The sequence below is a fragment of the Crocodylus porosus genome, unplaced genomic scaffold, assembly GCF_001723895.1.
Source record: "Crocodylus porosus isolate Cpor-Errol unplaced genomic scaffold, CroPor_comp1, whole genome shotgun sequence".
In the NCBI taxonomy this organism is placed as follows: domain Eukaryota; kingdom Metazoa; phylum Chordata; order Crocodylia; family Crocodylidae; genus Crocodylus; species Crocodylus porosus.
In genome coordinates, this window is record NW_017728886.1 from 169,381,877 (window position 1) to 169,406,884 (window position 25,008).

At 42.6% G+C, this 25,008-nt stretch overlaps 1 protein-coding gene across 6 annotated transcripts in view; it reads left to right on the plus strand.

Moving 5' to 3' along the window:
• NETO1 (neuropilin and tolloid like 1) overlaps positions 1–25,008 on the plus strand; it is a 99,223-nt gene that overhangs the window by 14,111 nt on the left and 60,104 nt on the right. For all 6 annotated transcript variants that reach the window (XM_019545140.1, XM_019545175.1, XM_019545150.1 and 3 more), the window contains exon 4: positions 4,624–4,872. In XM_019545140.1, the coding sequence (XP_019400685.1) occupies positions 4,624–4,872 (249 nt within the window). The remainder of the gene's footprint in view (positions 1–4,623; positions 4,873–25,008) is intronic.

Sequence of the window (25,008 nt, forward strand, 5' to 3'; positions counted from 1 at the left end):
GTTTATATGTATATGTGTATGTATATATGTATATTCACCAGTTCACACACATACTGCCCACCTACACATACACACTGGTGAACTGGTAGATTAGAGAGAAGCTAGGCTGAGGAACTGAGGCTTGGGGTTACTTAAGATCAAGTGGCCCCAGGGTTACTCGAGGTTACTGGTGCAAGGGAAGAAGCTCAGTGGCAAGGAGGAGACAGCCAGGAAAGGAACTGAGGCAGAAACCTGGGAGCTTGGGGCTGGAAACTGAAGCAAAAAGCTGGGTGTTTGGGGGGCATATAAGTGGTGGCAAGGAGGAAACAGTCAGAAAACAGACAAAAATCCAACTCGGGGTTTCAAAATAACAAGTTTATTAAACAGACAGCACTCTACACAGCCCCATGAAGTTACTGGTTCACACACGCACACAAGCACTCACAATGGCAGCAGGAGAAAGAGACTCAGTGGAAGGGTTGGAGTCCAGGTAGGGAAGAGAAACAGAGTCCAAGTCTTTGGTTGAAAAGGGGGTTGGGGGGTGATAGCTACCTATCCAGCCTGGAAAGAGGTCTTTGGCCAGTAGGTGTTGTCCAGAGGGGAGTTGTGACAGGGCCTCTGAGTGGATAGGTGGTGTGGCATGGTTCTGATCCAGATGGAGAGGGCATCCCAAGGAGTCAGACTTCACTATCCCTTTTTATGGGGCAGACTACCTCTAATCTCCTATGGGGAGGTCCTGTCCAGGCAAGGTCAGTCCTGTTCCAGAGGGTTCCAGGTGTTCTTACTGAGCATGTGCAGCCTTGGTACAATGGTGGATTGTCTCACCTCATCTTTTGTTTCTTGAATACTGAGGGTGGTTCCAGTGGTTGGGTCATTGGTCCAGGTATTGGTTTTGATGGCTTAGTCATTCAGAGGGAGCTATATTTAGACTCACTGCCATTATCTCTCCAGCACCCTCATTCATTCCCATTCATTTAGGAACCAGGTTATATAGGAGTGGTAGGTATGAGTCATAGGTTCCCACATACTTACACAACAGGGTATGGGGACAAGATGGAGACTTGACAAACAAAATGGAAACTTGACATGACTTATGCTAACTTACATATGTAGGCCTAAATCATATAGTATCAGTAAACAGTAATATAGAACAGTAAAAATCAATATTAACATAATAATTATACAGTATAAAGAAGAAGAAAAAACAAACCAAATACAACTTGTGACCAAAATAACATGCTGAAGCTTATCCTATGTCTTAGCTCACTTATACTTATCTATGGGAAATAGAGAGGGAGAGAAAAGTCAAAAATGGTTGGGAAAGGGGAGAGAATACGTTTTAAAATTAAAAAAAAAAAAAAGGAAAACTGGGGGTTTTGCTACACCATATGTAGCATGTTGTAAAGTTTCCAGTTCCTATTCAAGTAGGGTTTACACTGAAGTCCATTGAATTTAGTGTGAGTTAAAGCGGCAAGGCTCATTCTCAGTCACAACAGGACTCCTTTTACATACTTCTGGCAATGTAATTGATGTTAAGATTCCTCAGTAGGGCTGATTCGATTCAGTAAAGATTCGGCCCAATTCAGTGGCTGAATCTCTGATTCCAAATTGAATCATGAGACCCTTTAATCTCTCTGAATCAAATCAGTACCCTCTGAATCAATTTGGAGAGATTTGGAAAGATTCTTAGATTCTGACATAGACTTAGCTTTAAATGTTTTTTCTACATACCTTGAGGTACCAGGCAGCTCATGAATGCTGTGATGCAGCAGACCCGGGAGTGGACCAGAAGCACTTCCAGTCCACTTCTGGGTCTGCCAGGGAGCGTTTTCTCCTCCCTCCCCTCCATGCCTCTCCACCTCAGCAAATGGTGCCTTCTGGGTGTGAAGGGGGGGGCACTCGGGGTCCCCCCATGGCTGATTGCTCCTAGTGGCAGACCTGGAAGTGGACCAGAAGTACTTCCAGTCTTCCAAGTTCTCTACCAAGCATGTGGGGAGCCCCGCTGTACTCCTGTGGGATGCTCCATCCACCCCAGAATCTCAGCCTTCACAAACCATGTGAGGTATGTAGAAAAAACATTTAAAGTTGTCACTATGGCCAAATCTCTGATTCTCCAAGTCAGCATCGAATCTTCAGATTGGGGACAGTGATCTGAATCAATGAATTGAATCACTGTCTCTGACTCGGACCAAATCAGAATCTGAATCCAAATCAAATACAGCCTGTTTCGCACACCCCTGCTTCTCAGTGACACAAAAATATCTTGTAGTGTATAGTAATACATATACTTGGTGTAAGTCAGAAATAGGCCTTTCTCTATTTATCACAAACACATTAAAACTTTGAAATCAAGGAAAGTTTGGTTAAGCATTTATTTGACTACACATCATCACTGGTAACATTTTTCAAAGAATGCATTGCTGAGGAAAAGGGATAGGTTTTAAGAAGACAGAGAATATAATTAAAAATAAAAATATAAAACTACTTTTATGTACCTAAAAGTAAAAGGGCAAGGTATAGAGACAGATGTTTTTCTTTGTTTCCATTCATATCAGTGGACAGTCATTCATGTTGCTGAAGTGGAGTGAAGGTGTCAGCATATGACTGTATATAAACTGCCAGCAGCTTAACGTATCTCTATATCAGTAATAGGGATAGGAGATGTTCAAATCATGGTTAACCATTTTTAGTGTGAATAATGGGCATATTGTCTTAAAAAAAAACAAAGGCCTGATATTTCAGCTTGTATCCGACTAGTGAGTCAGCCTTGAAAGACCTAGAATTAAATACAATGTTAGCGTACTAAATACAGTCCAAATCTCAGAGTGTAAAGCACCATCAACTCCTTTAATATTCAAAAGTTTTGCTGTTATTTCTTGTAAATATGTAAAGTCAATCAAAAACATTAGCCAACAATATCTTCCACTTATTCAGTGTATCACTATTACTCACCAGATTTCTCTTGTCTTCAGACTTTATAATGGTAGCATTAGAATTATCTCCTTTAATAACTTCCCTTTTTCTAAATTGGTAATTTTCATATTGACAAATTATTTTCATTTTTAAGAACTGTAAATTTATACATTTTGAGTCTCTAATCAGAAGTGATTCCTATTGGATATTACTTTTAATATCCATAAATTCCATACTGTGATGATTTAGCATGTTTTAATTAGCCTGTTTTCTTAGGTGACTAATGCGTCTTCCTCCAAACCTTCTAAAATGCCTCAGAAATTATGTAACACAGGTCCACTCCCGCTCTTCCTCCCTCCCTCTTTTTCTCTCTCTCCATTGATTATATAGAAAATTGAACAGCATTTGGGTTTTGACATTTCATTGCACCTGTGCATAGATGAAAAGCTAACGAAGATTAAGAGTTATAAAGAATGTTCCGACCCCCTGTGTAGTTGTCTATATTACATTAATCTACTAATATTATGCAATAAGGGTCAAAGCCTGTTCCACCTTATTAGGCATATAAGGTGATCTCAGAAAGATCTCTACAGTAAAAGTATAGCGTGACCCAGTATTTGAAAATTAAAGACCCGTTTCTTACCAGTGAAGGCATTTAATTGTTAGACAGCTCTGCTAGGTGGATATTCCCTCACTTGCAATCTTTGATCAAAATTAGATGCTGTAGTTCAACCACAAGTTATCAGACTTCAGGTTGGATTTAGTGGCCACATCTACATGAGATGCTGACTGCACAGTAACCAGCATTACTCCATAGTAGTATCCTGGCATGGTTGCCTAGTGATGCTTGCTACCCCTGTGCACCAGTGCTGCGTCATGGTTCGTGTCTGGCAATACTATTGTGCAGTAGTAACAAGCTACTGCGTAGTAATTGTCTCGCGTAGGTACAGCCACTGAGCAGAATTCTTCAGCCTCTGTTATGCAAGAAATCAAGCTCAATAATCACAAAGATACTCACTGACTTTATAATCTACATATGGATTAACTAAAGATCTTTTTTATAGCCAACCATTTAATTAAGTGATTAATTTAAAGCATCGTTCACATTTCCAGTTGAATAGTGTCTGATCTTTAGCTAAGGTAACAAACTTTTGCTTCCTCCTTGGCTGATTTCTTAAGTGACATTTCACTGTACTTTATCTTAGGTTTCAAATGAGATGGTAAATAATTTATGCTGAAATAGGATTTATGCATAGGCCTGTCATTGACTTCAGTGTGTCTGGGGACAGAATTTGTCCTCAGTGCAGTACTCTACTCCTGAACAGATAATTTCTTATCTTTATAAGCACCAGGAAATATTACATTCTCATTAAAATCCCTCAAAATATTTGAAAAGAAATGGTTTCCCCTATTAATTAGATTCCTTCAGAAGTTTTGTATCTGAATCAACCATTGCTAAACCACATTTTTGCTTTACAACATAGATGACTTAACTCGCTTAAGAAAGAGTTTCACAAATGCCTTTTACTTGGAGTAGAAAAGACATGTCAGTTAATGAGGTGAAACTGAGTTAGGATACAGAAGATATAATTTGAAATATAGAACAGTAGTATTTGTCTAGCAAAATGTTATGATGTACAGGGAAAATGGAATATATGCTTGTTTATCTAAAGTTTGAAAGTAGACTAAATCATAAAGTAGTAATTAAACACACTTTTGTTTCTGTTCTAGCTGCTCCTAGACAATGTATTGAGCTAAATTTTGATGAAAAATATTCCATAGAGCCTTCTTGGGAGTGCAAGTTTGATCATATTGAAGTAAGAGATGGACCTTTTGGCTTTTCCCCAATTATTGGACGTTTCTGTGGACAGCAAAATCCACCTATGATAAAATCCAGTGGCAGATTTCTATGGATTAAATTTTTTGCTGATGGTGAGCTGGAATCAATGGGATTCTCTGCTCGATATAATTTCACACCTGGTGAGTACCAAGCCTTGTACATTTTAACGGAAAAAGTTGAATTTACAGCTGACTTTGCTAGTAATGGGTAACTGTGACAATATTTCAGTGGGAAATATATTTTAATTTCAAAGAAAATATCAAGATATTTTTTAAATGAAGTTTCTTTTGAATAACAAACCAGCTTTTTTCAAGGACATCAGATTTCAGTACAATTTTATCCATGATTCATATACCAGTGTGAAAGATTTGTGACATTTTAAAAAGCAGCTCTGTCAATAGAATTCTATTATATGAAATCATTCAAAATACTTTATAATGAATTACCTAGTTTACATTTGATTGTTACACAGTGCAGTTTTTTCCTTCAAAATGATCAACAGTAATGGATTCTAGTGAAAAGTAATTATATCAGAATTCTATCTCTACTTTTTCATTTCACCAGCCATCTCCCCTACTGAAGAGTAAGATAGTTCTCCCTGGACACATCTCCATGAGATGCTGCTGCCCAGTAGTTAGTTTACATTTATTTAGTACTAGTTTAAGCAAGTATTAAATAAATGCACAGTAACCAGAGTTACTACTCAGTACTGCCAGCAAATGCCTTTTAAGTGATGCAACTCCACAGTAGCCTAATACTACTGTGCAGTAGCATCTCAGCATGTTTTTTGCCATGTGACCCTATTGTGCAGTAGTATCGAGCTACTGTGCAGTCAACATCTAATGTAGACATGCCCCTTTTGAAGTAAAGCAAACTGCTGCATATTTTGGCAAAGACAGTTTAAGAACCAAAGATAAATATGTATTCAGGTAATATTTCTAAATCTTAATTGCAGTTGTTGTACAATTATGCTTTCTATGTCAAATTGTCTGTTTAATTTATTAAAGTAAAAACAATGTTTCTAGTCATACTTTGAGTTAAATTATTACTAGGCTCATTACAAGAAGAAAGCTACTTTTTATTTTAATTTTTGACTGCAGCAGCACTGCACTGCAGTAACTTTAGGATTTGATGGAATTCTATAGCCTCCTATGAATGGAGCAATGACTCATATTTTAATGTAGCCTGGTCTGAAGAGTAGTAGTTATTTATATACTTTAGTCAATTATGCTACTATTGTTTTAGAATTAAATGGTGTAGGTGTAGCAATATTTTTTTTAGGAACAGCAGCAAAAATCACCGAGGCCCAAATTCTGCTTGCTTTCTCCTTCCAGGAGTATCACAAAACGTAATACAACTATTTGTACGCTGACTACAATATTATCTCATCGGCTTCTAGACACAGCTTTATTTCTCTGAAGCAAATCTAGCAGATAACACAAAACACATGTAGTTCAATGTTTCTTAAATCCTAGATATTGTCTTTTATAGGAGAAGGTATACTTAGAGGACTCTTATAGCAACAGATCCATTGATTGACAGCTGTGAGGAATTCTTCAGAAAGTGGTCACACATTGCCCCCCCCCCCCTTTTTTTGCTATAAATAATAATAAATGAAAAGAACTATACTGCTTGTGTGAAGTTTTACCAGGTGTGCTTATCTACAGAAGATGAATTAAATGCGTATCTTAGTAACTGCGGATCTGTGAGTTTCTACCACATCACTGCTCTTCTTCCCTTTCCCCTCTCAACCAAAGTCCTTGGGAAGGGAAGGGGAATCTTAACTCCAGATCTTATGCCTCATGTATTTTAAAAGTGAGGTGTGTTTAGGTTGAGAAAGAAGTTCTTAGCATAGGGCACATCTTATTCCATCTAAAAATTCCTCAACTGAAAAACAGTTTCAGGAAGCATGTTTTATTTTCACTCCTTTTCCATTGATTTGAGTTACATTTCTGAAAAAAAAGATCAATGCCAGTATATTGCTGTAGCAGCATAAATTATTCCAGACTTCATGTAGAATTGCTCTTTTTTGATAGCTTCCTTCCTGAAGCCTTGGAATAATCAAGACTATGAAATGGGACAGGAATATGAACGTATGGTACAAGGCAAAGAAATATTATTCATTTGTGAATTGTGATTCTTATGGATAGTTAGACCCATATTGGGTAATCATTTTAGAAAAAGTAGGATTTAAGGTTTCCCATTCCTGCTTTCCTAGATATAGGAAAAGCTATATTCCAAACAATATCTTGTAGGCTCCGGATCATGGTGATAGTGGGATGGCTAATGTTGGGAAAGGGAGGCAGAAAGAAGCTCATCAGAAACAAAGGAGGAATGGGTATTAGTATTCTAAGTGCTCTGTTAGCAGCTTAGGGGTGATGGGGGCAGAATAAAATACCCATCAACAGGGACGGATTCTTTAAAGATAGCTCAGGTCTGTTGTCTGAGTTGATGTACAGGAAAAAGGACAGTTGCCAGCTCTATTATAAAGAGTTGGAAACTTCAAGACTCAAGTGTGGGGTTGAGGGAGCCAAGGAAGGGGATGCCTGGTGTAATTGCTTCTGTGAGCTCTCCACCTCTCCTTTTAATGCTGCTAGAATTCGACCCATCTTGAGTTATAACACACAGTGACACAGTCTTGCGAGGTGAGGGTCAGGAGAAGTGATGATAAATCCTCCTAAGAAACCTCCCCCTAAGAATCTTTCCTAAGAAATATATAAAATAGCCCAACATGAAGAGATTTAAACAACATAGGGTAATTTGGGGAAACACTGACCACTCAAGACACCTAGAAATGATTAAGAACAGCAAATTAGACATGAGTTTAAGTCATGGTTTTGGTGAGATTAAAACTGGATATGATGCTGAGTTTTGCATGCAAAGGCCTCACATTATGTTAAAAAAAACATTGAAGTGCCTCCTTTCCATGGTTTGCGTCTGGAATCCTGAATTCAGTTATAGGAACTGCAATAGCAAATGATGTTAAAAATACACAGGGTATTTAGGAAATAAAAATGATAAAACTGGAGGGAATGATTTACAAGGAGAGCTTTAAGGAAATAAGCCTCTATAATTCCCATAAATTGAAATGTAACTATTTATAATTGTTTAGAATGTTTTGGAAATGAAAAACTATGACTAAGGCAATGGGCATGCATTACATTATTGTGCTAATTGCACCTTTTAATGTTACAAAAAGTGGCTGTACAGTCTGTCACTTTTGCTGTTTGTGGTGCTACGAAGATGGCAAAAGCACTATGAAATGGTGCTTTTCAAACAGGAGCTTCTTGGGTCTGTAGTGCTATGTATAACACCTATATGTAGCACTACAGGGGTCTCTAGGACCTACAACATTTCACTCACTCCCTGCCCCCAATGGCTGACTCCAAGTGGGGAGAGAGTGTGGCTCCCTGCCTGCTTGCCCAGAAGCAAGCAACTGGAACCTTATTAACAATATTGCCACTTTAAGAGCCTTGTACAGAGGTAGCTGTAGCAGGAGCTGCTGCTGATCAGCAAAGCCGGGCAGCCGTAACTCTGTCATCGCTGCCGCATTCAGCAGAGCTGCCGTTGTCTTGGCCATGGCAGCTGTGCAGCTGCTTGCAGCTACTGATCAGCTGTTAGGTGAAACAAGGCGGGGAGGAATATAGGAAGAAGGATTAGGATTAAAGAAAGGGAATTTCCATCACTGCTGCTAGTGGCCTGGCAAGATGGCAGTGGCACCAGTACAACCAGGGATGGCAGAGGTAAGAAGAGCAGATGGAGAAGGGCTGGCTTTGGCAGCTGATGATCTCTAGAAGTGGCCAGCTAATCATTGACAGCATGCCCCCTTTCTTTGGCGAGGGAAAGCTGCCAGTCACAGGCTGTCCTGGGGGCGGAGGTGGAGGGGACCCCAGCCACTGTGATGGAGAGCTTGGAAGAGCTGGTCTTTCAAGCGACTTTGTAGCAGCCAGGGAGCTGAAATACCTATATGCTCTCATAGCACTACATGAGATACTTTTTAGCATTACAGAAGAATGCCTGTCCATACCCTAAATGAATGAGGTTAAGAAAAGAAAAATCAGGCTGAACATCAGGAAAATCTTCCCCATCAATTGAGACACTTTAAATTTGCACTGGATAAAATACTAGTAAGGAAATTTTATAGAACAATCCTGACAGCAATTGATTAATAATTTAGTACTACTAGAACTTTCTGGTTTTTTTTACTCTTCTGTGGTGGAATATTTGGCATTCTAAATTGTTAGTGCACAGTTTGTCCTATATCTATTAAAGTAAAGGTATTATGTGATTACAAAACATAGGAGCAAACTCAATTAATCAAGTCTGCTGGAGCATGTTAACTAGAGTGAAATTTGCATGCTCCAGTATCCTCAGCTTCTCATTTATTCAGTGTCCCTGCACTTCAAAATGGCTGTAGAAGCGCTTTAACCGAAGCTTTAGTTAAAGAGCCCCCCACAGCTATTTTGATGCTCAGCATGCTGAATACACATGACACTGAGAGCAGTCTGAACCTCAGCAGTCTCTTGGGGATGTTACTCATTATTTTTTGGCATACTGCTACAAACAGAATCCTATTGTCATACATTTCATGTTATTTCATAGCTTCATAGTTTCTAGGGTCAGAAGGGACCTGAGCAGATAATCAAGTTCCATGGCAGGAAGGAGTACTGGGGTCAAACGACCCCAGTAAGGTGTACATCCAACCTCCTCTTAAAGACCCCCAGGCTAGGACCCAGCACCACTTTTCTTGGAAGTTGGTTCCAGCTCCTAGCCAACCTAACTGTGAAGTAGTTCTTGTGGATGTCTAATCTAAACCTACTCTCCAATATTTTGTGTCCATTATTCCTTGTTATGCCAGGGGGCGCTAGGGGAAACAGTGTCTCCCCCAAACCCTTCTGGTCCCCCCCCAGTGAGTTTCTAGATGGTCACCAGGTCCCTCCTCAGCCTTCTCTTGTGAAGGCTGAACAGGTTTAGGTCCCGCAGTCTTTCATTGTAGGGTCTGCCCTGTTGTTCCCCGATCAAGCAAGTGGCCCTCCTCTGGACCCTCTACATGTTGTGCACATCCCTTTTGAAATGGGGCACACAGAACTGGATACAGTACTCCAGCTGTGGCCTGACCAGTGTCGCATAGAGGGGGAGGATCACCTCCCTGGCTCTACTTGAGATGCACCTGTAGATGCACGACAAGGTCCGGTTAGCCCTGCCAACTGTGACCACACATTGTCAGCCCATGTTCATCTTGGAGTCAATAATGACTCCAAGATCCCTTTCTGCCTCCCTGATCTCAAGAAGGGAGTTTCCCATTCTGTAAGTGTGCTGCTGGTTTCTACTGCCTAAGTGCAGCACCCTGCACTTGTCAGTATTGAAACGCATCCTGTATATGTTAGCCCAGCCCTGTAACCTATCCAGATCTTACTGCAATCTTTCCCTCCCTACTAGCATGCTCACCTCACCCCAAATTTTGGTATCATCAGCAAATTTAAACAGGTTGCATTGCACCCCATCATCCAAATCGCTGATGAAGAAATTGAACAGCGCAGGTCCAAGGACCAAGCCTTGGGGGACTCCGCTGCCCACTTCCCCCCAGATTGAGTATGAGCCGTCCACCACCACCCTCTGAGTATGACCCTTGAGCCAATCTGCAGTCCATCTGAGTGTGTAGGCATCAATGCCACGGTCACCTAGTTTTTTAACGAGGATGGGGTGGGAGACGGTGTCAAAGGCCTTGCTGAAGTCTAGAAAGACTACATCCACAGTAACATCTGCATCCATTGCCTTTGTGACCTGATCATAAAAGGCAATCAGGTTGGTCTGACATGTTCCTATGTTCTATAATCATGTAATACACATCTACAGGCACCCTAGGAGAACAGTTTTGAATTACTGAATATAAAATCAAATATTTGCTGTGAAATCAGGTTTGACCACCAGTTTTTGATTTTTATTAATTATGTGGCTAGGCAAAATGTGAATTAATTAAATTATATGTATAATTTGAGACCCACAGAAATTGTGATTTTGAGGATTTCACAGAAATCGTGAAATCCAGCATTGCCTGCAAAATCTGCAAAAAAGAGAGAAAAAACTTATTGAAAAAAAATGCTGCCTCCCCAGAGCCTTGCCCCTCTCTATCAATCAGAAATGAGGTGTGGGCCTCCATGATGGACAGCCCTCACAGCCAATCAGTGTAAACGGGAAGGGACACTGGGGCTCCTTGGCCAATCAGAGGTAAAGGGGAGAGCGTGCCACAATCAACTCATGAATGTGGTAGCCAACCCCTCGGTCTCTCTGTGAAATCAACCATCCACCTCCTTGAGTTAGGTAGACCTCTATGCGTAATCTAATAAGTGATTTTACTTTTGAAATGTCAGATTTTGGCCTCTGAAAATGGAATGCCTGTCATCTTTTACATGTTTTATAATCAAATATTTGTGATAATAGAATATAAATTGTTTATTTAAATGTAAGAGACTTGAGACATTGACATATTTGAAGAGTTTCAATACCTGTAATTTTGTCTATCCTATTAATATTATTTTTAAAGTTTTCTATTTAAATTTATTAGAAGATTGGGCTCTGTGAAGCTATAGACCTCTTCCTAATTTGCAAATGCATCAAATTTCACTGTTTAATTGAAATGGATGAAATAGTACATTTTGGGTATGTACAAACACCAAGGTTAGGTTGACCAAAATGTCCAGTCTAAATGGCACTCACAGGGCTTTAACTACCCAGAAATGGTATACCTGATCTAAGTTCATTTCAGGAAGTGAATTAACTTTGGAATGATAGAGGGTTAACCCAAATATGAAGAGTTAACTTGGCCTAGCATACACCTGCTCATGTTCACAGCCCAGCCACTTGTTCTAGCCCTGGGGTTATGGTGTTCCTAATTCTGATTGAGCTATTTTTATCTCAGCAGCCCACCGCCCAGACCTGCCAACCTTCCCCTTGGTCCTGCTAGACCCCTCTGTGGATCTGTCAGCCCCTCCCCTCATAAGTTGCTTTCTTCTGGCTATCCATGCTGCTCCCAGCAATGGTGAACACATAAACCTATACTGGGTGCAGTGGATACTTGTCCTCACCCTTAATATTCTAGTTTTAGATTCCTGAGGGTGTTCTTCACTATAATATTTTGAGCTTAAATCAGGTTGGCCAGAAAAGGTCATGTGGGACAACTTATGTGTATTTTTTTTTTTTTTGCACATGTCCAACTATAGCCTGTACTGCTGTTGTGGTTCAGTGGTAGAATCTTTGTTATGCCATGCAGTAGAGCCAGGTTCAATTTCTGGATGCATATATAACTACAACCATCATATAACTACAGCCAGATTTGGTCTGGCCTTTGGATCTTATCTCAGTGGTCTAAAGGGGAGATGGAAGGTCTGAGCAGCTGCTATTCCTCCATATTCTTGTCTAGGTATGAACATCAAAAGTCCTGGTGACCTCTCATGTATACACCATGATCCAGAGGGATCGAAAGTTGCCTACTTGTTGATCATAACCTGTGTGATTTGAAAGGATTGAAAGAAGCTGTTTCATTTTATTTCTCCAGGCCCCTTTAAACTAGGAAATGACCTACTCTTGAACATATTTGTCTGCAGTGGATCATATCTCAAGAACTATTTTTTTAATTGTGTGAAATAACAATTCTGCTCAGTCTGTTAGCACCTGAACTATCTCAGGCATTACTTTTCAAGGTACCTGTTGCTGGTAACTGTTTTCTAAAATGAGTCAATTTCTTAGTGTAGACAAGAATTTAGACAGGGAGGAGATATTTTTAAGCTGCAGTTTCTTACTCAGCTGAAATAATCCTTGCCCAGGCCTCTCATTCTGCAAAGTAATGGCTTAAGATAGCACATTATTACTTTCCATCAGTTAGTAGAAAACATCTGTGTTTTTATTTAGCCTCATTAGTGTAAAGGTCAAACAGCAAGTTTTTATGTTCAGTAGTAGGGGAAAAGAAATTAATTGCTTGATTCTTATGCCAACTAGGTATAAAACATTATTATATCAGAACGATGGCATATTTAAATCAATTTTGTCATGATGTACAAGGCCAGAGGAATGGAGAATAGGGTCCCCTATTTTGAAGAAAGTTCCATGTAGTTTGGATTTTCCTCATTGATGTTTTTCAGGACTCTAAGAATAAGTGCAAGAATAATATTCTAATACAATAGATTTTTAAAAGTGAATATAAATTGTTTGCAAGAAGTTTCATTTTCAAAGGGGCAGCTGAGTTTTGGGCATTTTAATTGTGTGAGAGGTGGAGGGAGGGGGTGAGGGCACACTGGCCACATCTACATGGGACAATGACTGCACAGTAGCTTGTTACTACTGTGAACTAGTGTTGTGTGGTATAAAGTGTGATGCGATGCTACTGCACAGTAGTCATGAGCTTCTGTACAGTTGGCATCACTTAACAGCCATTCAGATACACTACTGTCCAGTAACTTCATTTACTGCACAGTCATTTAGTACTTGCATGCTTGTGTATGCAACTACTAAATGCCTTCTCAGTAACAACTGTGCAGCCAGAATCTCATGGAGACATGGCCACTCTGTAGCCAGCTTATTAGCTTCCTAAAGGCATAGTATTTTAAGATGATTATAAACTCATGAATCCCTGACTTTACCCTAGGTCTGTTTATGCCTTTCTCTCTTTCTCTGTTTCTTTGAAATACTCTTTCAAGATTCCACTGTATTTGACTATCCCACACATGCTCTGTTCTTCATCCAAATCTTAATACTGCTATGGCTGCACACCTGATTCATATATATACATTATTTTAGGATTACCTCAGTTAGAAAACCTTACCATATCAGGACATGTTAGCAAGCTGTTAAACATCTTTATTTAACAATTATATTATCCCACCTCCGAGAGAACTTCTGCAGCATTGTGTTACACTGAAACCAGTACATAGCTCATATTGGCAAAATAATCTTACAGCAGTTCCACAGATAATTCTCTCCACCCAACCAATGTATATAACTTTGATTAAAACTCAGGTGATGTGTAGACCATAAACTTACTTGGTAGCAGTGCCCTCAACCACGTTGCACTGTTCTGTGAGAGTTTTTCCCTTGGACCAGAACCAGAACCTCAACCACGTGGCACTGGGTGGAAGAAATCGCACTACTAGTCATCAGTGATAATTAACCCGTCCTTAGAGCCACCCAAACATCATTATTCTACTTCTAGTTTGAAAGATAGAGAGCAAAGAGTGGAATAGTATTCCTGCCTCACATAGCAAGTTGGCTTTCTAAAGCTGGTGCTAATTAGTCTCTGGACTAATGCTGAACTATTTGGGTCACTGATTGATGGTTGACTTGTTCTATAGCAGGGCACATGAGGTCATTTTGCTCGGCACGCAACTGCCAGCTTGGGTTCTAGGCAGCTGCTGTCAGCCACGGAGCCCAGGCTGCTCCCAGCAGGCAGATGAGAGACTGCAAGCCATGCTGCAAGTACCATGGCTGGCAGCAGCTACCCCAGAGCCTGAGCTGGCTGCAGTCAGAAGGCTGCAAACAGCTGCTGCCTCCCCACCCCGACTGACAGGTGCAGTGCCGACATCTGCTGACTTCCCAGAGTCCAGGGCTATGAGATGACCAGGGCAGGGAGGCAGAAGCTGTTTGCAGCCTCCCACCTGCAGCCTGCCCAGGTTCTGGGTAGCTGCTGATAACTATAGGGCCTGGGTTGCTCTCAGCAGGCAGATGGGAGGATGTAAGCCCTGTTGCAAGCAGCAGAGGATCTATGGCTGGTAGCAGCTACCCAGAACCTGGGCAGGCTGCAGCCAGGAGGCTGTAAACAGCTGCTGTCCCCCCTGTCCTTGATCCCTTCCCCAGCCCCAGCCACAGCCCTGGGCAGGCAGCAGGTGCTGGCAGTGCTCCCCACCATGCTGCCCTCCCCTACCAACTCTGCAGAGTAGTGTGTGGAACCTGACATGGCAGGGCACAGTGGGGATGCACATGAAAGATGTCTGCTGCTCTGAGGTTCCTACTGCCCTGGCCACACTTACCCTGCATGTGGGGGCAGCAGTGAGGGGCACATCCCTGTGCTGCTGCCTGCACTGCCCCCATGCACACAGGGGAAGTGTGATCAGGGCAGTGTGGAGCTTGCCATGACAGGAAGCTTCCCTGTGCAGCCCCTCTTTACACTGCCACTCTGGGTCGCACGTGCTGTGCTCTGGAGGGCCCAGGGGAGGGCAGCAGGGTCGGGAGTGCAGCGTGGGTGACCCGGAGTGGCAGCGCACTGAAGTTTTATTTATATGTCACCAAGTTTTGTCACCAGGTTTACACTATTTAGAAAATCTGGTATTTACCATTAAAAAGGCAACATTTATGATTATTAATATGCTGTGCATCCTGCCATGTACACCCTGCTCTCATTTTGGTTTTCTGGCCTGCCGGCACTCTGGCACCTTCCAAGGTAGACAATGTGGTTTTTTTGGCACTCTGGCCAAAAAACATTGCCTACCCCTGTTCTATAGCCACGTGGTTCTACCAGATGCAGACCTGAGAAATCCTAACCTCATTGAAGGTTCCTATTAAGTTCAGTAAGGCTATAGTGGTCATTTTCACCCATTATGGGTACTAATGCTGTTAGAAATTCCATCTATCAGCACTTTCCCTTCAGCCTTCTCTACCGTCCTAAATTATCCTGCTATGTGGCTGTCCTCCACATTTATTTCTAAGGGTTTGCATATTTGAAATTTGTTAATAGTCCAATTTTAGAGAAAAATTAGGAATATTTCCTTCCTAACACAACAGCAACCATTCTATTTTTTTCTATGTGGTCCCTAATTCCAATTCAGCTGATGAAAAAAATCCATGAATGATCACAAAATCATATAAAACTGAATCTGTCCTTCACTTTTAAAGTTCACAGTGACTTTGAAATTGTGAAATATTGATTTACTAATTTACTAGAATATTTTTGAACTTTGGAGTAGGCACACTAGTGATCTGGGGATAAGGGTGAAAGTGCAGATTTGATCTGGTTTTGGAAGTATTTATGTTGTTATAATTTCCAACAATTCAAATCACTGTAAGTAGGTTCCTCAGGTTGTATCTTTCAATAGCATTCATACATATGCAAGATGACTGTGCTCCCCTTTGGTATATTTAAACATGATTTCAAGTGCTTAAAATGTATGTAGACCTTGTGCTGACCTTGTTACTGAGGGTGACTCACCATGATCAATAAGGTTGTATACTTGCGTTCTATAATGGAAATCATGATGCAGCTGCAGAAAGTTTTCTCAGAGTTCCAGATTAATTATAAAGCAATTCATTGTGCTCTGTGCCCATTTAGAGGAAGCTGGTTTGCAAATCTAATCAAGATTCTCTACCATTCTCTGGGACAGGAATCTGGAACTGAACCCACTTTTAAATGAGCTGTATACGTTTTGATAAAAAAATTAAATGTCATGGTTTTGTCCAGGTAGTCATACATACCCCTGCAAAAACACTCTAAATAGACATTCATTTTCAATGATGGTTACAAGACCTGATCATTTGACTGTTCTGTACATACAATTCTCCCTGACCTTCATATATAGAGTGACTACAGATTTAGACTGGAAATATTTCAGTTCAAGATATGAAGACTAGGTAATGAGATCATTTTAAATTTTATGTGAAAAAGAATTCTACATAAGGAACAGACTCAGGATCAGATCCTATATCATTTCTGCATGTAGATCATGACATATTTCGTTATATAGGGGCAGAGGTTGAAAGGCCTTGTAGGGTCAGAAAGCCACAAAGGAAGCCTTCCAGTTACTTGTTACTTCAAAAGAACCTTTCCTCATAGCATTTTCAGGAAAACATCTTTACCAGTGCAAATGGGGCTGAACAATTAATTTTCACTGATTTGAAGTAGGTTTAAAAAGAAAACCAAGGCAATGTATGATGGTGTACTTGATCACCAACAAGGCAAATGTCTACTTAAATTAGATATTATATCAGGCTGTATTATGTTGTTATACATTATTTACAAAGGAATTGCACCTAACACTCCTTAAACCAGCAGTTTGACACTTCAAAGGAGAATAACTTGAATGGACTCTGAAATATATGTGAAAAGCATCAGGGAACATTTTTTAAAACTAGTTTCTAGAATGAGCATCACATATAAGCCGCATCATATATTACGGTTTTATGGTATTTTGTGTGGGCTGAAGTAGAGTGTGAGGAGAAGTGACAGTTTAAATTCTACTGAATGAATATTAATAAAGTACTAAATATCTATGCATAATGCAGAGAGAGAGAGAGAGAGAGAGAGTCGGGTCATAATCCAGGGCAGGCAAAATACAGGCCATTCTATCCTGGCCATGGGACCCCCACAAAAAATGTATTATTACCAACCCATAGTTGCCCTTCTAGAAGCAGGTGCGAAGTGAGCTTCCAGAGATTGCACATCACTGGACCAGGCAGGCACTGTGTTTCCATCTCTGTGGGGCTCCTGGTTCCTGTGGGAGCCCCATGCGGAGGCACTGAGTGCACTGGCACGTGACTGGACAGGTGGTGAGTGGGGAGGGGAGCTCCTGCTTGCAGAGAGGGCTGGGTGTAAGGTTTGTGGGTGGATGTGGGGCCCCCTGCCACAGTGCACAGCCCTCACCACTGGTGGTGCAGCAGGCAGTGGGCCCTCACTGTGCTCCTGGCCCTCTACAGGCAGAGCCCCCCAGTGGCACATGGCTATAGCTGAATCCTGGGAGCTGGATGTAGCGGCATGGGTCCAGCATAGCCCGGCCTGGTCCTGCATGGCTTGCTGGCACACACCTTCAAACCAAACTCGGCTGGCTCTGTGCCAGCATGTGGGGCTCCTAGCACTGTAGGCTGAGCTGCCTCTGTGCTTCCACATGGGACTTCCAGCACTCAAGCAGGGAGCTGCATTTTGTGGCATGGAGACCACCTGGCATGATGGCGTGTGACTCCCCACAGCTCATGATTCACAAACCATCAGGCCAGTTGGTCTCTGTGCCTCCCCGTGTGGCTCCCCAGTGGAGTGCTGAAATCCCACCGCGGGGAGCTGGCCTGGTCTGGTTCAGTGGGCTCAGCCAGGCTAGCTCCATGCCTCCATGTGCAGTTGCCAGGATTCAGCTGGAGCTGTGCACTGCCGGGGGGCTCTGCCTGTTGCAGGCCAGAAGCGCCTTAAGACCTACCACCTTCTGCTGCTACTGGTTCACGTGAGGGAAGTAGCATATGGTAGTGGGGCCCAAACCCACCCACAAACCTCATACACACCTTACGCCTACCTCCTACAAACCCCACATCCATCCATGCACACCCCCACAAACACCCCACATCCTTTCACAGACGCCACACTTGCCTACCCCACCTATCCCCCACACTCACACCCCACACCCACCCTGACCCACACAACATACAGGAGTAAGACTTTTTCTGAGCTATTATGCAATCACTTCTATATGCACTATGCAAACACACTGAAATCTGGACAAAAATGATTTTTGAAATAAAATTAAAATATGTTAAAGTAGATATTTTATTTTTAGTATAAGATTTGTTTCTTTTCTGGTTCCTGGAAGGCATACCTCCCTTCCCAAAAGAAGAACTCCTTGGGGCAAAGGGGGACTTCTGGTGGCAAGGGTTAGGGGTGAGATTTCTGGTCCCAAGACAGCAGTTGGGGGCAGGACACCTGTCAAGGGGTGGGGCTACCCTTGTGGTCCTTGACAGCTCACCAGAAATCATTAAGTGGCCCTTCAGCTGAAATAATTGCCCACCCCTGCCTTAATCTAAACCCTAGATTTTGACAGGTCAGGAATTTGAGATGACTTTAATTTATGAAATTGAATGTACATTTTAATGTTGTGGTTTACTCCTCTCTGTTTTAAAACTCTGTTTCCCCTGAGCTGTGCCCTATTCTTCCACTGATTCCTATTTTTATCTTTTTATGTTTAATAAGCCCTTGAAGAATGTAGCATAGCAAGGAGGAAGACATGAGGCTTTCTTAACTAGAAATGTGGTTGTTAATAAGCATTTTCAGTTTGGGCATATTTATTTATCATAACCACTCTCACACTAGTAACTTGTTACCTTTTCTTACATTCTTACCTTTAAATTTTTATATCTTCTAGGAAAACACTTTTAGGGCAGGTATCAGATTTAGGCACAAAAAGCTAAAACACTTTAACAAGTGTGTAGAAGCTCTTAATGCTGTATATGTTAACTGTTTTGGGGCTAACTTTATTTCCAAGTCAGCACACACAGCGTGCTAATGCATCTTAGCATGTGCATGTGTAGACACATGCCTAAATCACCTTAATGTGCTTTAGGCAAATGCACATTAAGTTTAGGCATGCATAAAGTGTGGGCACACCCTTAGTCTAACATATATTGGCAATTAGATCCTAAATGTGTCTCAGAGTCACCACATCAATTATGGTTAATTTTACTTTCCTACCTGACAGACATTTAATAGTTCCTAACACTATGCACTCCAAATGATTATATCACAGCTTCATCCCTGGCAAAGCTGTTGTCTATAATAATTTTTAAGTTGGTGACCTTGGTGGTATGGATGTCTGCAGTTTTTCTCCTGGCAGTCAGCAATTTTGTTTTCTCACTAATCCATTCCTTGAAGGATTGAGTTTTCATCTTTATGACCTGCATCAACAAGCATCTGAAACAGGTATTACAAGAAAATATTAACAACTACCTTAATACTTCTAATAGTACTTTCAACATGTAGTATTTTCAACTTTTGTAGGATCAGAGAGACTATAAAAACTCTTGATGATGTTTTAAGCTGTTGCCATCCATTCTTAGTTGGTCTGACTTGTCCATCCTTGTAGGAAACATGAAATTTGTATGCCTGAAAGAATACAATCTTTTCATCGCTTGTTTTTCTTCCAGTTATATTTATAAATCTCGTATTTTCTTAGGTCCAAGTAACTGAGGACTATGGGAATTTAAAGTCTTTGTTTGTATTTCCACTAGCATCTGTTCTCCCACTGATGCATTTCTGAAATCCAACAGGGATAGGTATGGCTCTTTATTGACGTGCTTTCCTTCCTTTGAAATATATATCTTTTCACTTTGAATAGCTCTTTCAGCTATCCAACTGTTTGGTGGATATTTTGATGAAAAAATTATATGTGCGAACTCTAGTAACACTTAAAAAATCCTACAACTCCACACTATAAAATGAGGGTCCACTGTTAGGTTTTTAGAAGGTCTGACTTTTCACATCCATTCCTATTTTTATAATGGTGGTATTACATCCATTGTCTCTCCACATCCACAGAGCCAGTCATTCATCATAGAAGATTATCAGGTTGATTGGGTTTGACTTGCCCTTGATGAATCCTTTTCTTCATCCTCTGTCACTAGGTTGCCTCACCCATTTAGTAAGGGACCCACACTTTCCTTGATCTTCCTCTTGTTACTGATATACTAGCAGAAACCCTTCTTACTCTTCACATCTCTTGCTAGCTGCAACTCAAGTTGCACTTTGGCCTTCCTAGCTCAATCCCTGCATGCTGGACCAATACTCTAATACTCCTCCCTAGTTGTTTATCCAAGTTTCCATTTCTTGTAAGCTTCCTTTTTGTGATTTGGTTTACTGAAGGGTTCCCTGCTAAGTCAAGCTGGTTTTCTGCTATACTTGCTTGTCTTCCTGCAGATCAGGATGGTTTGTTCCTGCACTCTCAATAAGGCTTCTTTAAAGTCAGACAGCTCTTCTGGACTCCTCTCCCCCTCAGACTGGCTTCCCAGGGGATTCTGCCTAGGAGTTTCCTGAGCAAGTCAAAGTTTGCTTTTCTGAAGTCCAGTGTCTTTACTCTGCTGCTCTTCCTTTCCTCATAGAATCACAGAATCATAGAAGTAGGGTCGGAAGGGACCTTGTAGATCTTCAACTCCGAACCCCCGCCTGGGCGGGAGAAAAACTGGACTCAAATGAGTCCAGACAGGTAGGCCTCAAGCCTCATCTTAAAGATCCCCAGGGTAGGAGCCAGCATCACCTCCCTTGGAAGTTGGTTCCAGCTCCTAGCCAACCTAACTATGAAGTAGTTCTTGTAGATGTCTAATCTAAATCTACTCTCCAATAATTCGTGTCCATTCCTTGTCATGCCAGGGGGCGCTAGGGGAAACAGTGTCTCCCCCAAACCCTTGTCAGTCACCCTAGTGAGTTTATAGACTGTCACCAGGTCCCTCCTCAGCCTTCTCTTGTGAAGGCTGAACAGATTTAGGTCCCGCAGTCTTTCAATGTAGGGTCTGCCCTGTTGTCTCCGGATCATGCGGGTGGCCCTCCTTTGGACCCTTTCAATGTTGTCCACATCCCCCCTGAAGTGGGGCGCACAGAACTGGATGCAGTACTCCAGCTGTGGCCTGACCAGCGTTGCGTAGAGGGGGAGGATCAACTCCCTGGCTCTACTTGAGATGCACCTGTGGATGCACGACAAGTTCCGGTTAGCCGCGCCAACCGTGACCTCGCATTGTCAACCCATGATCATCTTGGAGTCAATAATGACTCCAAGATCCCTTTCTGCCTCCCTGATCTCAAGAAGGGAGTTTCCCATTCTATAAGTGTGCTGCTGGTTTCTACTGCCTAAGTGCAGCACCCTGCACTTGTCAGTATTGAAATGCATCCTGTTTATGTCAGCCCACTCCTGTAACCTATCCCGGTCTTGTTGCAATCTTTCCCTCCCTACTAGCGTGCTCACCTCACCCCAAATTTTGGAATTTAAACAGGTTGCATTTCACCCCATTGTCCAAATCGCTGATGAAGATATTGAACAGCGCAGGCCCAAGGACCGAGCCCTGGGGGACTCCACTGCCCACTTCCCCCCAGGTTGAATATGACCCATCCACCACCACCCTGAGTACAACCCTTGAGTACAATCCATCTGACTGTGTAGGCATCAATGCCACAGTCACCTAGTTTTTTAAAGAGGATGGGATGGGAGATGGTGTCAAAGGCCTTGCTGAAGTCTAGAAAGACTACGTCCATGGCAACACCTGCATCCTTTGCCTTTGTGACCTGATCATAAAAGGCAATCAGGTTGGTCTGACATGACCTGCCCCTAATGAAACCATGCTGGTTGCCCTTAAGCATCATCCCTGAAGCCGGCCCATCACAGCTGTGCTCCTTGAGGATCTTCTCAAAGAGTTTCCCAAGGATTGAAGTAAGACTGACGGGCCCATAGTTGCCCGGGTCCTCTCTCTTCCCTTTTTTGAAGATGGGGACCACGTTAACTATCTTCCAATCATCTGGCACCTGGCCTGAGCACCACAAGTGCTTGTAAAGCCGTGCCAAGGGCCCTGCAAGAACCCCATCTAGCTCCCTTAACACCCTGGGGTGGAGAGCATCTGGACCCACTGACTTGAACACGTCCAGCCCCTCCAGAAACTCTCTAACCCGGTCCTTCCCAACCTGAGGTCTGGAGGCATTCCCTTCGAGTCCGTCTGGCATCACAGCAGGGAAGTCCTGGTCCCTGCACAAGAAAAAGGAGGTTCAGAATCCTGAACTCAATCATCTCATGGTTGCTGCTGCCCAAGTTGCCATCTACTACTACATTCCCCACCAATTCTTCCCTGTTTATGAATGCCCGGTCAAGAAGAGCTTGGCCCCTAGTTGGCTGCTCTAGCACTTGAAAGTGGAAGTCATGCCCAGAATTCTTGAGAAAGTTCCTGTATTGCCTCTGCACTGCTGTATTGTCCTCCCATCAGATATCAGGGTGATTGAAGTCCCCCATAAGAACCAGAGCCTGTGACCAGGAAACTTCTGCTATCTGTTTGAAGAATGCCTCATGTACGACTTCCTCCTGGTTTGGTGGTCACATGAAAATCATATTCATCAATGTCAATTATAGTATTGGCATTAAATTACTACTGAGACCATCATTTGGGGACCCAATGTAAAGGGTGAATTTCATATCCTTATTCTTTAATGCTGACTAATACTGAACCATTATTCATTAGAGCCCAGCAACAAGCATACAGCTCCAATATGCAGCACTTTCTAGTGATGTTCCTCATTGATCTGTTTATTGGTCAGCTGTGAGCTATCCACTATGGCTAGGCACAGATATTATACATAAACCTGTATAAATGACCAAAAGCTGGTTTAAGCCAATAACAGGACAGAATTTTGGTCACCTTGATTGATTTAAAAATGGTGGAACCCTGTCTGAGAGAGATCTGGATAGATATAGTATTAGACTTATGTGATTTAGGTTACACCAGTATATCAAGCTTCTGTACCAGATCCCCTATTGACTCAAGGTAAGTCAAAGTTCCCTAGCATCCCAGGCTGCTTTATGCCCCCTCCCCGATAATGCCCCTTTCAGGGGGTGCATTAATCTCAACTGCATTCACTGTCTGCTTCAGCTGAGTGGGCTTTTGCAGGGCTGGGGGGCAGTGCCAGCTGTCATTGGTAGCTGGGTGGTGGGTGGGGAGGAAAGGCCCCAGATGGCCCTGGCCCCAGTCTGAGCCACCACATCTTGGGGGTGGAGGGGCTGCATGGTGTGGACTTTCTCCCCCTCTCTTCCCCTCGCACCCACCACTAGGCCAACCTGGCCAGCACAGCTCCTTTTCCCAGTCCCACACTCAATGACTGGCCAGCTGTCAATGGCATTGGGGGGGGGGGAAAAAGGAAGGGAAAGGAGGCCCCCATCCTGTGGGCCCCCCCAGCTATGCTGGCTCAGGCTTGGTTGGGGGGCAGGGCAGAGGTTTCCACTGATCCCCACCACTGGCAGCTAGCTGCTGGCAGGGGGAAGAGTTGGGAAGAGAGGCCATGCTGGCCAATCAAGGTGGCTGGCTGATTGGCTGGGCTTGGTATTATTTGCAGGCCAGCTGGGAGACATGTGGGGGCACCTCCAACCTTCTGGCCTCAGTTAGTGTAGGCAACCTGTGTGCCCTCCACCACAAAAGGGCAAATGTCTATTCTGTTCACTCCTGACTTAACCGAGGGCCCTTTTGAGTAAAGTTCAAAGCTTCACTTCTGCTTCAGGCTTTTTGAATGTCTTTACTTAGCCTATAGTTCTTTCAGTCTTGCATTTGAGATCCAGTGTTAATAGCGACAATAATTTTAGTAGTACAAGGGTTTACCCAAATTATTTTAAACACATTTTTAGAGTCCTGTGATAATTGTCTTGTATTATCTGGGGGTGCATACAGGCATTACATTTAGGGAAATCTAAATGGCCTGGGTGCAAGCATTTGCAGGACTTAGGTCACCCAATAAATATTGTATCCAATCTAAAGTTAGTTCACCTCAGAGGTAAACTAATATTTGGTTAATAAAGGGTTAAGCAGATATGTCAGGGTTAAAACAGCTTAGCAAATGCCTGCATGCATTCACAGCACAGCCCCAGGACTGGAAAGCCCCAGTCACTTGCCACAGACCTGAGGCTCTTCTGTTCTTATCCATCTGGCACTGAAAGTAGGGGTGGAAGTGACTTCCATAGGCCATCCAGTCTAATCCCCTGCCTGAGGCAGGACCATCCCTATCCAAACCATCCTATATAGATCCATAATCTAATTTACTTAACTCTGGCTGCACTCACTTCTCCTGGAAAGTGGTGGTCACCTTCATGTGCCACTCCTGGCTCAGGTTTATGTGGCTTAATTTAAGCCACTTAAACCTGTGCCGGGTCTTGGGAACACAATTGAATCCTCTGTTTTGTCTAGTGATTCATTACTGTAATACTTGAGTATTTGCAATCTTTAGTGTAGTTGTCCTTACAACACCCTACTTTTACTCCCTTTCCAAATGGGGAACATCTGGCACAGAGTCCAAGGGCTAGATCCATAGATCATAAAAGGACTTAATCACATAAATAACTTTGAATCATAGAAATTAAGGGCTAGATGACACCTCAAAAGATCATCAAATCCTCCTCTCCTCCCCTCCTCTCCCCCCTCCCCCTGGCAGGAGCACTGCTGAGATCAAATGATCCCAGCAAGGCATCTCTCCTCTTGAAGACTTCCAAGGTTGAGGATTGCACCACCTCCTCTGGTCACCCTTACCATAAATAAGCAACTTGGAACCATCCTCTAACAGTTTATGGCCATTGCTCCTTGTCCTGCCCTGGGGTGCCCCAGTGAACAGTTTTTCTCCCAGTTGCTGATATTCACCCCTTATATAATTACAGATGGCCACCAGGTCCACCCTCAGTCTTCTCTTCTCCAGAATGAACAGTCCTAGATCCTTTAGTCTTTCATAGATTTCATAGATTTCATAGACATTAGGGCTGGAAGGGACCTCAGGAGATCGAGTCCAGCCCCCTGCCCAAAGGGCAGGAAGTCAG